At 39.6% G+C, this 13,884-nt stretch overlaps 1 protein-coding gene across 1 annotated transcript in view; it reads left to right on the forward strand.

Moving 5' to 3' along the window:
• JCAD (junctional cadherin 5 associated) overlaps positions 1 to 11,251 on the forward strand; it is a 189,400-nt gene extending 178,149 nt beyond the window's left edge. Inside the window, exons 4-5 of the mRNA XM_073629847.1 lie at positions 4,765 to 9,916; positions 10,187 to 11,251. Of these exons, the coding sequence (XP_073485948.1) occupies positions 4,765 to 4,799 (35 nt within the window). The 3' untranslated portion in view covers positions 4,800 to 9,916; positions 10,187 to 11,251. The remainder of the gene's footprint in view (positions 1 to 4,764; positions 9,917 to 10,186) is intronic.
• Positions 11,252 to 13,884: the final 2,633 nt, after the last annotated feature.

The following is a 13,884-nucleotide window of genomic DNA, read 5'->3' on the forward strand; positions in this document are numbered from 1 at the left end:
GATAGTCTGGGATAAATACAATAAAATAAAAATTAATGAATTTCCTTCTTCTGAAAAAAAATCCGAAAAGACCGAGAAAACCAAAAAGAGGGGGGGAAAGGCCAAGAAAAAAAAAAAAGAAAAATAGGGCAGGGATCTAATAGTTGGTGATAAAGCAACTCAAAAATCCACCTGGATTCATTCTGAGAAATATTTTTTGTCATGTCTGAGCCCCTCAAATGCCTGTCCATGTGATCAATAGCGTAAAAAGACAGAGAAGAGGGGTCATGGCCATGAGCTAGAAGAAAATGGTTCGATACTCCATGTTTCGGGAAACGATTGTGTTTATTGGCGATGTGTTCTCCAACGCGTATAGCCAAAGTCCAGGAAGTGCGTCCCACATATTAAAACCCACACTTGCATTCCAGCATGTAGGTAACATGCCAGGTATTGCATGTAATAAAACTTTTTACGGGGTATTCTTTGTGGATCTGATTTGATTTAAAATGTGTGCGTTTCCTAGGTGCAGTCAGAGTGTTCTTGCAAGGTAAGACACCTGCCACATCTATAAAAGCCTTTAAAATCAAACATGGTGGTTAATGACGGTGTCTCTCCTACAGCTGAATTCCTCAGGTAGTGGTCTGCTCTTCATTTTTGCATAATCTGTTAAGGTAACATGACACTAAAAGAATAATTGAGGAATGGGAAGGGATAGTGACTGGAGCACTTACTATAATGTGCAGGTATGCACAGTATAGTATACTTGCACATTATTGCAAACTTATAGTTTTTCATTCTCCAGTGATGATAGCCAAGCCCTCTTCATCGCCATCACTGCCTTTTTCTCAGATGCTTCTTTGCTACTGCATGTTCTTCTTTTGGACATTGGGTGACCAATATTGATGCAATTCCCATCCATGCATGATAGGGATTCATTATCACAGCATTAGGCTACCCTGCACTGAACCTTTTTTAAAATTCAGTTCTGTGTGGCCTTGAAAACATTGAAAGACTGCCCTACTGGTGACTTTACAGTAAAGTCAGATTTAGGAATATTTTTATTAGTGGGTGATATGTGATATATTGGCTAGCTGTTCAATCTATGGAGGTTACATTAAGGAGGTTACATTTATTTTTATTCTACATATCTTAAAACCTCATCTTTTTTCTATGTATCAAATAACCTTATCTAAATTTAGTATATCTCAGCCCATGTTAGCCTGCATACAGTTAAACCTCAGCCAAAACTTTTTTAGTTTAGGATAGAGTGAAGAAGGGTTAGAACTTTGTTAGCTTTCACTGCTGGCTGTGTGCCTTTTGTAGGGGATTTCCTCTCACTGCCTGTCCCAGTAACAATCTCTCAACTTTACAAGAAGTAAGAAGAAATCTTCCAACAAATAGAAAGCATTAAAAATGTTCTAACTGTTCCCCATGCTGTTAAATAAAGTGTGTAGTAATATTGACTGTGTCCCTGTGATATACTGTAGATCTTCCCTTACTTCCTGGCATGGTGACTACCTTTCACCAGGATAGGAAGTGGAAAGAAACCCTGGGGGTGGGGGGGGGGGGGCAGAAGGCAATTTAAAGTTGATATCCCTAGCCAAAACAAACAAAACATTTTGTCAGAATTTCTCTTTTAACCACTTAAACCCCCCTCCTGTCCAGACCAATTTTCAGCTTTCAGCACTGATGCACTTTGAATGACAATTGCGCGGTCATACAACACTGTACCCTAATGAAATTTTTATCATTTTTTTCCCACAAATAGAGCTATCTTTTGATGGTATTTGATCACCTCTGCGGTTTTTATTTTTTGTTAAAAAAATGTTAAAAAATTTTTTTATATTTTTTTATATTTTGTTATAAAATTTTGCAAACAGGTAACTTTTCTCCTTCATTTATGTACGCTGATGAAGCGGCACTGATGGGCACCGATAGGTGGCAGCGATAGGCACTGATGGGTGGCAGTGATGGGCACTGATGGGTGGCAATAATGGGCACTGATCGGCACTGGTTGGTTACACTGATAGGCAGCACTGATAGGTGGCACTGATTGGCACCACTGGTGGGCATTGATAGGTGGCACTTGTGGGCATTGATAGGTGGCACTGTGGGCACTGGCAGGGGGTACTGGTGGGCACAGATGAGGCAGGATTGCCTCTTCCTCTTCGGGACCGATGTCCCTTGCACATAAGCCGGTGATCGGCTTTTTTTTCTCCTTGCGCTGTCAGCGTGAGGAGAAAAAAAAAAAGATTACCGAACTTTTGTTTACATCATGTGATCAGTTGTCATTGGCTGACAGCTGATCACGTGGTAAGGGGCCGGGAACGGCCCCTTACTCGGATCTGTGATCACCCGAGTCTCAGTGACTCGATGATCACAGTGCGCGCAGGGAGCGTGCAAAGGGGAGGACATCATATGACGGCCTTCCCGGAAATTCAGGTCCGCGCTGTGCCCGTCATTCAGCTATAGCGCGGACGACAAGTGGTTAAAGCTTTATTTTAAATTAGTTGATTTTTATCTGTATGTAATAGATTGTACAAAGGAATATTGAGAATAAAAAATCCCAGGACATCAAGGATGAAGGAACATTTGACGCCTTCCAACAGGACTAATAGATGGTAGACCATCTGCAGAAAATATAAGGCCAATGTATTTGATATTAAAGGTCAGATAGGATTTGCACCTTCTAGCAACAGTACATTTTCAGATACCTAGAACAGAGCGCCCCAATGAATTATCTTGTACAAATGTTGATGGAAAGGGTAAAATGGTAAAGTATGATAGGAATGAAGTTGAGGAAGACCACCCATGTAATAAGAACAAGGATTTGGGTTGGTTTCTTTTAAACCTGTCAACCAACACACTTGGAATGCTATAAGATAGCTGGAATAGTTGGAATGTTTAAGGTTGGGTTCACAGCTAATTGACAAAGTAGTTGTCCAACGTTTCACGTCAGATTTTGATCAGGATCAGGTCAGGATTGCATCAGTATCAGGTCAGGTTTACATCAAGATTTTATCTTGTTCACAACGGAATGCATCTGCGAATCAGATGTGTTCCCAAGAAAAAGATAATGTGCTTGCAATTCGCACCGCAATGCCCAGGAAACGCACACTTTTTTCCGGCAATGCGAAGTACGAATGCAACGCACATATGTGAACCAGCCTCATTCAAATGAACGTATTTTAAAATGTCATGCGAATTGGATTAGGTGTAAGCCGCATCCAATTCATATAGGTGTGAACCGGGCCTAAATAAAGAATTTCAGGAGCCAGGAAAATGTGCTATTGATGGTGAAAAGAATGTAGTTGTAGAGTAAAGTTTTTCCAGTGGACATTTCTTCTACAAGAATGGAATTAAGAGAAATGTTGAACAACAGTCATCACATTATAGAGATAGAAGAGGTGCCAATGTTTGAGGTCCTCCAAGGTATAGCATGTCAGAAAATTGGTGTATGGAAAAGTTACCATTTGATATTTGCAATATCTATATGTAATAGATTGTAAAATAAGATGTTCATATGTTAGACAACTTTTTACTAGGGTCACAACAATAGGGAATTTTGGAGGGGAAAAAATTCCCAGGAGAAGGAGCATTCGACTTGATACTATCTTTGACATTTTAGTAATAGCCCTAGTACTGTCAAATATGAGAAAGAAGGCTCCTCAGCCATGTGTAGGCTGACCCAAGGATAGGCTTGTTCCTTCTGTTTCATACATCCCTCAGCTCATGCATTTCCTCCCACTACAATGGCCGTATGCTGAAGCCTTACACAGGGGTGGACAAATCAGTCCCTAATTCAGGAGGCTTTCAGCCCAGTAGCACTTTTTGGAAAGCATCTACTTTTATTGAAGTTGATTTTAGACAGAGTGGAAAAGAATTATTAGAACACCTATTTCATTTTTACTATTATCTGGGGCTCCGCTAAAGAGATTTTCTCTCACTTCTGTCCTATTAACAATAGTTTTACCAGACAGAATTTAAGTGAGGGAAAATCTGTAATTGGGATACACACACAGAAGTATAAAATATAACAGGGGTTTTTGACGTCAAACGGATGGAATATTTGACAGCCTCCCTAAACAATACTCTTGACAAACACAACCGAGTATGAGAACTGTGGGATATGCTGGAAGCCCCCAAGCCCAGCTGAATTTAAGGTTGATTCCCCCAGACAGCGCAGAGGCTCAGGGCCGGATGGGTGTTCTCTTCTCTCTTACCTCTTATCTCCCTCTAACCCCCTCTTTTCTCCTTATTCCCACCCTTCTTAGCCCTCTAGGCTCTATATAACCTCTTTACTCTTTTTTCTCCTACTCCTTTTTGCCACAGATGTACATCGGAGCAAGTTTGAAATAAGTGGTAGCATAGAGTCATTGACTCATACCTCATTGAGTATCCATGGATATTCATTGTTTTCCTTTTTCTTTTTTTTATTTTGTTCCTCACCAGTTATATATGCTTCAACCATGTCCAGATACAGGTGACAATGTGTATGAATAGCCCACTTGATGTATACCACTTATCACATAGCAAGACCTTTTTTTTTCAGTTTGTGTTTTTTTATGTTGGAAAAAATGGAAACTTAATAAAAATTGTCAGTTTAAAAATATATATATATATAACAGGGGTTTTAGCCTCCTACTCTATTGAAAAAAAAATATATATTTGTCTGTATTGATGTTGGAGATTTTCTGTCACTTTTAGAGCATTGTCTGTGATAGCAGTATGCCATTTTAGATGCAATGTAACATTATTTTTTACTTTCCTGTTTATAATCCACAGATGTATATGACCCAGCCAGAGTCGAGAGAGTATAACTCTTGTCTTGGTAAATGATTATGTGTTGCTGTGAGCATTGAGGGTCAAGGCAACAGAAGGTCTGATGTTCTCTGCTTTCTTATCAAAACTTGTTCAAGCTATCTACGTCATTTCCACATTGCCATTACTACTGCCAAAACCAGGTCATCTGTCTTCTGCACCATTACCACTAAATATCTGAAATGCAAAGGAAGAAGTGAAATTACTAGTGAAAGTCCTTTCCTGAGAAGCACATGAAGGAAAATCCCAGGAGACCTTGACCAACAATGTCCATAAACATGTAATTGTTTTCCAGTTTGCACACTGCGTGCCACAGTTCCGTTGAATGTAATGTTGAACTCTGCACAAGTATGAACACAGGAGGCTAGTAACACAACATGAATGTATCCACACCAACGTATCCTATACTTGGAGAGACCATCGTTGCTTTCTTTTACCGGTTTTAAAACTGTTTTAATATATGGATGCCTGTTCGTTACCATGTTTTTGGACAGATGGATGAACATGAAATGAAGCAAATTCATCCCACATCATTAAACCTCCACGTTGATGACAGTTCCACAATGAAAAATAAGATGGTGTTGAAAAATTGATGTGTGTTCTATGAATGCAGAAACACTTCTAAACATGAGCTTGGAAAGAGAGCAAACACATCTAATTGGCTGTGTATCTTTTCTGTTGGAGAAGCGCAAAACATTTTGACTGTGGGGGAGGATTTAAAGACATGTATGAAAAGGAACTGGCTGCAATATAGCGTGTGGGCTTTCTTCATTGTAGAGGAACCAGTAAACATCTTTTTGACAGCTGATTTTTACAAGCGAAGCAAACATTGTTACTTATCATTAACAGTTGAGAAAAATTGCAATTTGGAACTGATTTCTAAAAACCTTTAAGAGCTTGTACACATAGATGGCCTTTAGTGTAAATGACAAGGGAAGTTATAAAAAATTGGGTGTGTTTATTGCTGAGTCCATCTTTTGGTGAGTATCCAAAAACCAATCAGAATATGTTTTTTTAAAATATGGGGAAAATTCTTCAATTTTTAAGTCTAGTCTTACTCCTTCCATCCGCTACATCCCTCAGCACCTAGATCTCCTCCCACTATGATGGCTGTATGCCATAGCCTTACAAAGGGTGGACAAATCACTGTTTAATTCGGAAGGCTCTAAGCCCAGTCCAGGAGCCACACTGCACTTTTTAGAAGCTTGCAAACATTGCCTTTTATTGACATTTGACATTAGCAAGCTCAAAAAAAAATCTAACAAAGATAGACACAACTCGTGATGAATAAGGGGCATTATTAACCTTACTTTTGGCATTTGTTCAGACCTGGCCACTCAAGCAGTAATTAACTGTGTTACTTAGCATGCAAACTCTTGGTGGTGGCAAAAACATTGCCTTTTACTGTTTTGCCTTTACTTGCCACCAAACACCACACCTTAACAGACCTGCAAACCAACATTTGGCCTATTTAAAATTGGGACCTGCTCATTGCTGACGCTTAATGCCATCTATGTGTACAATCCTGAAGTCTCACTTTGTCAACTTCATAAATGAATCATAAATAGCACTTAAACTACATATTAGTGTATGTAAGGATAAAACTTTTTCTTTTGGATACAGTTAGGAAGGGTTAGATCCTCTCAAGTTTTTTTTTGCTGTTAGTATCCCTGTCGGAAAGATCCTTGTATTCCATTGGAACATTGTCACAACAGCAAGGGGTGAGGGTAAATCATTCAATGAGGACAATTATTAGGGGGACAATTAGCTGGGAATTTGCTTCACTTTGATTTCCTCTCATTGCTTCTCCCGGAAAAGTCATGCAGGAACATCTCCCCAGTGGGACAGAGACAGTCAAAATTAACCCGATAGAGAATTTAACCCTACTCTACTCTATCCAAAACCTAAAACAAAAAGTTTTTCTTTACATAGACTTTAATTTAAAAATAGAATATAATACTTTTTTCTTCTGAATTTAAAGATATATCGATAATGCTATAGCACGGCCTAAATGTATGACTGGCATTTAGAGGACCAGTCTGCCCAAAACAAATATTTCAGTTTCTGGTGGATGCTTTAGAATTGAATCACTTGCTGCCTTTTTTAATCTCTCAGCAGTTCTCTGATGACAAAATCTTTGTGTTTCTATGTTAGCCCATGCCCTGCCTCCAGTACATGTAGTAAGATTCCATTGTAGCGTAGGCAGTATCTGGGCACTGCTGGCACAGAGAGCTCACCATCCAAATTTCAAAGATACGGCAACAGACAGATAACGCAATTTGGCAGTGTCCACCCAGCTCTGTTATATCAATTTTGCTTTGATTGACCCTTTTTACAATGAATTCCTACAGTACAAATCTACACTTCTAGTAACTTAGGTCAGGCAGTCTGTTCAAGGATGCATTTAGTGTGACTAATTTTACTGTCGATTAATACATTTTATTCTTTTTGACATGTTTTTATAAACTTCTGTAGGACAGAGGTGAGCATTGCTGGGTCTTATGCCTAAAATTGTGGTTTGGTCCTCTGAAATGTAAATACTGATCAGTAGTTTGTAATTTAAAGGGGATTATCTTTGTAAGCAATACTGTTACACAGGACAAAGAAGCGCTTTTGTTTACATTCATCTATGCTGTTACTATATTGTGCGAGGAACACACTGGTCAGTGAATGTGTGTGACCATCATCTGCTTTTTGAGTCCCTGTCTCCCTCTCTCTTCCCTGGTGTTCTACCTTACTATACCTCTCAAGGGCTTGTTCTGTAGAAATGTCTGTGTTACATGTATAAACCAATTGCCCGTGTCATTTTCAAAACCAAACAGATCTGATTGTTAGCTATGAATAACACAGACAGTACTTATTTCACACCCAGAGCAATACAGTCAATAGTCCCTTATGATTGAAGACAGTTGGGCAGCAGAGATAATTCTTAGCACTGATGCTTTGATATGTTCAGCCTTCAGATAGTCTGCACAGCAATGAGGTGCAGTAACCCATAACAGCCAATCAAACATCTGCAATTATCAGTCTGATGGCAGAAATGCTATAATCTGATTTCTGATTGGTTGCTGTCTCTGTTATTTTTTTGCACTGTAAATAGTCATTGCCTTCTGGGTTCCAAGCTTCTCCTCCATACCACAACATGTTTTTGGATGTCTCACTTCCCCTTAACAGGCTTTCGGTTAGATGAGTGTAGGACTATGAGGGGGAAGATCTCAGTGTTATAGTCATTGAGATATATAGGGAGCTAATATGTGATTTAGCTCACCAGTATTCACCCACTATTTAAATATCAGTTTGGAGTGGATTTAACCATATATGTTGCAAACCCAACTATATGTTAAATACTATTTGCTCTGTAGTGTATAACAATCACCGTTGCACCAGAACAGCCTATTGAAGCCTTTTGTTCATGAACTGTTCTAGCAGCCCACGTCCTTGTTTATTGAGTGTTCTTGTACAGCTAAAGGGCCATTGGCTGCAAACCTATAGAAATATGTATTATATGTAGTTTTATGACATTTAGACAATGCTATTAGCTTAAGTGCCTATGTTAGCTTACACCTGGTCACATATGCAAGAAACCAATAGACCCTACATCCAAAGAAGCTTCCCCATCACCTAACATTTCATACTAACCTGCACTTTATATAACTTGGCATTTTTTGTTGGTTCAATGGCCTGTATCAAAATAAGACACATCAGCGCTCACCGGTCATGTTTTATGTGTGCAGCTCCAATATATAAAGGTTATAACTGAGTTTCTATCCAGATATTGGTGGCTGAATGCCAAATGCTGGGGGAGAGCAATAGGTAGCAGCTTCTCTAGAGGCCACAATCTCCGGGGACCTCACTAGACTCTAAGAGGCTCAGTTGTTTTCCAACTTTCTGTAACCATGGAAATGGCTCTGTTGTCTGTTTATTAGTAGCAAGAGCCTTTAAACCACTGTGTGAGAACAGCAAAGAAGTCATTCTACATTGTGTAGACCAAGGAAAGCATTCTAATTGCCCTGGGCCCATTAAATGGGTCAAAGATCCTTTGCAAGACCACTGGTCAAATGTTCACCGCAAACCTGCTCAAATACCTTGGCCTCACATGTGAAGTGTCTGGTTTAAGATGGTGTTTCTTTTTACTCCTAGTAGCCAATCAGTGACTCACTTATATACTCAGCTCTAGTAACAGGTGACAGCTTGATTTGATGCATGGAGGGAAATGCAAATTGTTCTTTTGTTCTTTTGTCAAGCTCTTTATGCATGAGATGCTAAATGGTGGGCAGGTGTACCCATGTGACATGCAGATGATCTCTGCACAGTTAGCAGAAGTGGCCAATAAATATTTTCCACACAATTGAGTGGGTACCTGCTGGGGTTTTTAGGTGGCAATGATTATCTGGAAAATGCATTATGGTCTACCACTGGATTTTACCTTTATTAAGAAATCTAAAGAGAGAGGATACTCTCTCCCCCATAACTTAACACATGATAAAGCTTTAATAGCATCTGCTTTGCTTTTCAGCTGAGTATCTGATGTCACCATATGAAGTGAGCGCATATATATTTTGTAAAGCCCACTTGTGGACAAATAACACTTTATTACTGTATCTGCACCCTTTATTGGATCTTTCACATAAATTTACAGAGAGCTTAATTCAGGCTATGACTATAGTGCTTCAGCTAAAATCCTACATTTAGCCCATCGCAGCTATATTGGGGTTAGGTGAGATCTAATGGTCAGATCCAGCTGTAAAAGAACAAATCCTTCCCCACATCAATTGAAACCCAACATTCTGGTTGGGTGTTTTCTGTCATGGACTTTTAGGAGTGCCATATTCTGATGTTCTGTTGGGTGTTTGCAAGAATTCAGATTAGAATTATTTCTGAATGTTTCGAAGTACTGAGAGTGAAAACCGTCACCACCACCTCAGCCAGCCTGTTCTAGCCCACAGATCTACATTTTAAAACCCTGTCTTTCATTAAAACTCTAATAAATATAGTTTATTATCAAAATACCCATGCATTAAGAGGCTATAAAGGCCAACATCTTCCAAAACTCATATTCCAGTTTTGTATATTTGCTGGGAAGTTGAGTTACATGGTGACATTTTATGCTCCTAAGGTTCGGTTCACACTAGGACGACTTGTCAGGCGACCTAGGTCGCCTGACAAGTAGCGTCCCGTTCAGTACAATGGAACCGTTCTAATCGGGGCGACGCAAGTCGCTCTGACTTAGAAAAAGGTTCCTGTACAACTTTGGGGGCGACTTGGGGCGACTTGCATAGACTTCTATACAGAAGTCGTTTTGCAAGTCGCCCGGGCAGTCGTGTGCAGGTCGCCTCGGTGAGGCGACCTGCAAGTCGTGCCGCCTCTGGTGTGAACCGAGGCTAAGTGTCTGCAGAAGTTAGATATCTTCATGAGAATTCCTAGTTTCACATACCTGTGTATGCTATTGCAAAGCCAAAGCAAAAATTCCTAAATAAATGGGGAGTCCAATGTGACACCTTCGTTATGTCCTTTAGTAAGCTGAAAACAGACTATTGCTGGTAAATCCCACCAATAAAGTCAGTAAAAGATAAGATTCCAACAATTGATTCAACATGCTGTAACTTACACAAAAGCTCTAGGTCAGCTGTGGGTGGGTTTGGCCTTTAGAAAACTGTGATGCAAAGGGCGTGATAGATTTCTTGAATATCTAGAAACTGGGGCAGTGGGATTAAGTAGATGTGACACGATGTTTAGCTTATGCTGTTTTTTCTTTATACATTTGCTGTATTTTAGTGTTACTAGTAGCAGAGTCTAGAAGGTGAGATGGAACAGTTCACGTGAAATGGGTGTTTTAGTCATATGTCACTTTTAGTGTTAAACTACTTTATATAAAATCACTATTTCGGTAACCCTAGCTGTGGGTGGACCACTAGCCTCACCAGCAGTGGTCTTATGATGTTAGTGATTCAATGCGGAATTCCACTTATGAGAAGAGTTTTAATAACATGAGGTTAATCGATTTATGGAGATAATGTTGAAGGTTAAAGCTAAACTTTAGTAAATGAAAATGATAACCTTACTGGTTTCCCAATTTCCCCCCATTAAACCTCAAAAAGGACGTTTAACACATTGTGCCAATTTATTATATAGCATATTTTAGACTCATTAACATCATCACTCAACCTTTGTAACCTACAGTATGGCGTGATGTGATAAAAGCCAGCAGAAATATGGGTGTCTATCATGATGGCTAGGCATTCCTAGGTGGACTTCATTAGCATGCAGACTGCTGTAAATGAAACCACAGCTATTCAATTAAATAAAAGATTGGGCTACTGACAGCCAAGCTGGGGTGGAAAGGGCCTGGAGACTCTGGTCACCAGAAAGTAATACAGCTGTTATTGTAAAATAGATGACTACAGGTGCACACTGTGAACTTCTCACAGCATAGAGGAGTATCTATATAAAATTGTAAAATTGTCTATCTGAACCTACAACTCTTGGCTAATACGGACTGGTAAGCAGCTCATAAAGTTGTAAAAGCTGAGATGAGACAATACTTTTCTTGAACTATGAATCCAAAAACGAAAACTAGATACTGGCATTAGCTATTGATGTGAATTATTCCTGAATTGTGGTATGACTGGTGTTCTTTAACATGGAAAAATTGCTTTCTACCCTGAATCTTGTATCTTGTAATGCTTACGTTTAAGTTTTTGTAGGGGGAAACATGTGGAAGAGACCTTTATGATGTGAGCTGCTTTCAGATGCCACACATTCTACTCAGATGAGTGCTAATCTATGGACTTTTTGTTACTTTTTTTTAGCAATGCACTTTTCTCAGAGCATGACGTAACCTTTAATACTATTAGCAACATTATGTCTTTTATATGAAAGGATGTTCAATGTGAATACACAGCACTATTGCAAACAAATGGTGTTGTCACTGTGGATGCTAAATGTATACAGGAGTTTGCTTCGACTAAATGATGTTATCTCATGTTAACTACTTTCTCTCTTCTTCTAGAGTTAATCACTGTTAATTATGGGGTATGCAAGCTTATTTAACAAAGCAGTGCAAGGGAAGATGTACAAGGTGGGGTAACCCATAGAAACCAATTCACCCAACTGAAATGAACTGCAGAACACTAAAATCTGATTGGTTGCCATGAATTTTGTTCATTGGTCACTATGGGTTACTGAGCCCCCCTTTCCTTTGTACACTACTTTACTGAATAATGCTGTTGAGCGGATAGCATATAGAACTATGATGACCCCACCATAATTTGAGGTTCATTTTACATCCACCCCTCTCGACCCCTTAGCTAAAAAGTTCCTGGGTGTTCCCACTTCTCCTGTTGCATGCTCGGTAATAAATGACTGTTCCAACAGGGAGCTTCAGACTGTTTTGCAAAAGCCATGTAAGAGATACTGATCTTGAAGGTCAAATTAAGAAATCTCCCAGCCAAAGTCCTTCAGAAATATACCAACATTATTTACCTCTCTCAGACCCTCAAAGGCTGTAATGTCCGTTTTGGCTGGATTGATCATTTAAATGCTGGACAATCTAACATTTCAAACCAAAATATATTTTGAAGCTTTAGAATTGTCATATTTCTGCTGAAGCTGAACTCCAGACAATGAGATAAATACACAGATGTAATGTGTATTTCCATTCATCCATTTGTAAGATTTACACGGCTATGCTACACAGCACAACCCTGTCTGGCAGGGCAGACGACCTGATTTTTCTCAGCTGCAGTTAAGTAGCATAAGAACTGCAGTACAACTAATTGGCTCTTTGAGCTTCTTCTCCCTCTCCCAGCCAGAGCTATGCTGTGCAGTTAATGGCAAGAGACTCCCAGATAGCAAGTAAAATTTGCCAACATTGTTGAATTGTAAGTCTGTTAACTTGCTGCACATTTTCACTGGCAAGTTGTACACTTGTAGAGCACTTAAATCACAAGTTCTAGTTGACACTTTTCCAATTTGTAGCAAATTTGTGTGGCAAGTCTCTAGTAAGAGCAACGTTGCAGTGGTGAGTCTACAGCAAGAGCTCTGCAAGTCTACAGCATGAAAATTCAGCCACAGTGCCCCCTGTGGTGGGATGACTATTGCATAACATAACTGAACCAGAACTTGCAGAATGTTTGCAAAGAAAGTTGATCTGGAGTCATGTAATGCAGACTTGCTGCAATTGTGCAACAAACTTGTGAAGCCTGTCAAGTCTAGCAATAGCTTAGCAAGTCATTTTCAAACTAGCAGCACAATTGCTTGCTATCTGGCCTAATCTAAGTCAAATGCAGTTAGTTACATTGTTTGTATTACAAAGAAAGAGATTCATTATGTATAAGTACAGAGCTTTGTTATTTTGTGTCTAGAGTTCAGCTTTAAAGGATAACTAAACAATAAGAAAATGATCCTAAGGGTTTGTTCATAAAACCGGCCAAGAGGCTGTAAAATAAGACGATTGGGTTGCAATTTTACTGTCCCCCCAATGCCCACTTGAACAAGGCCATGCGGCAACCATGTACACATTCAGTTGCAAAAATGAAATTACATGTCGCTTTCAGCCAGCGGTACCGCTGCCCAATGCAACCCATTCAAGTGAATAGGGTCACAACACATACGCCCTGCAATGCAGGGTTGCGGTGCAGAGGGTTAAAACGGGTGACGAGGAGGCGACTTATGGTCAAACGCTATCTGAAAATCAATCCACCATGGACCACTTTTCAGGGAAGCAGCTATGTTAGTCGCACGTCTGAACGAGCTCCAAATGTGATCAAGAATACTGATGAATTCCTAAAAGCATTGATATGTGTGGCCAGTATAAAAAAGCTGGAAAAATATCAAGATGAATCAGCTGCTCTGCGTAGTGGCAGCTTTTTCTGTTTTAACATGAGATAATGCTGTTTCGACATACAGCTTGAATATGACATGAGGGACTTCAATCCATTTTCTTCCTACTTCGTATACTTTAGGCCTCAGATATAAAATACTGTACCAAATGTAAAATGTATATGTTGCTCAGAGCTCGGGGTGCCCAACCTAGGCCAGATACAAGGCCTACTTGGTTTGAACTGGTTGTTATGGGCAACACAG

This window comes from Aquarana catesbeiana, linkage group LG05 (assembly GCF_042186555.1).
Source record: "Aquarana catesbeiana isolate 2022-GZ linkage group LG05, ASM4218655v1, whole genome shotgun sequence".
NCBI classification, from domain to species: domain Eukaryota; kingdom Metazoa; phylum Chordata; class Amphibia; order Anura; family Ranidae; genus Aquarana; species Aquarana catesbeiana.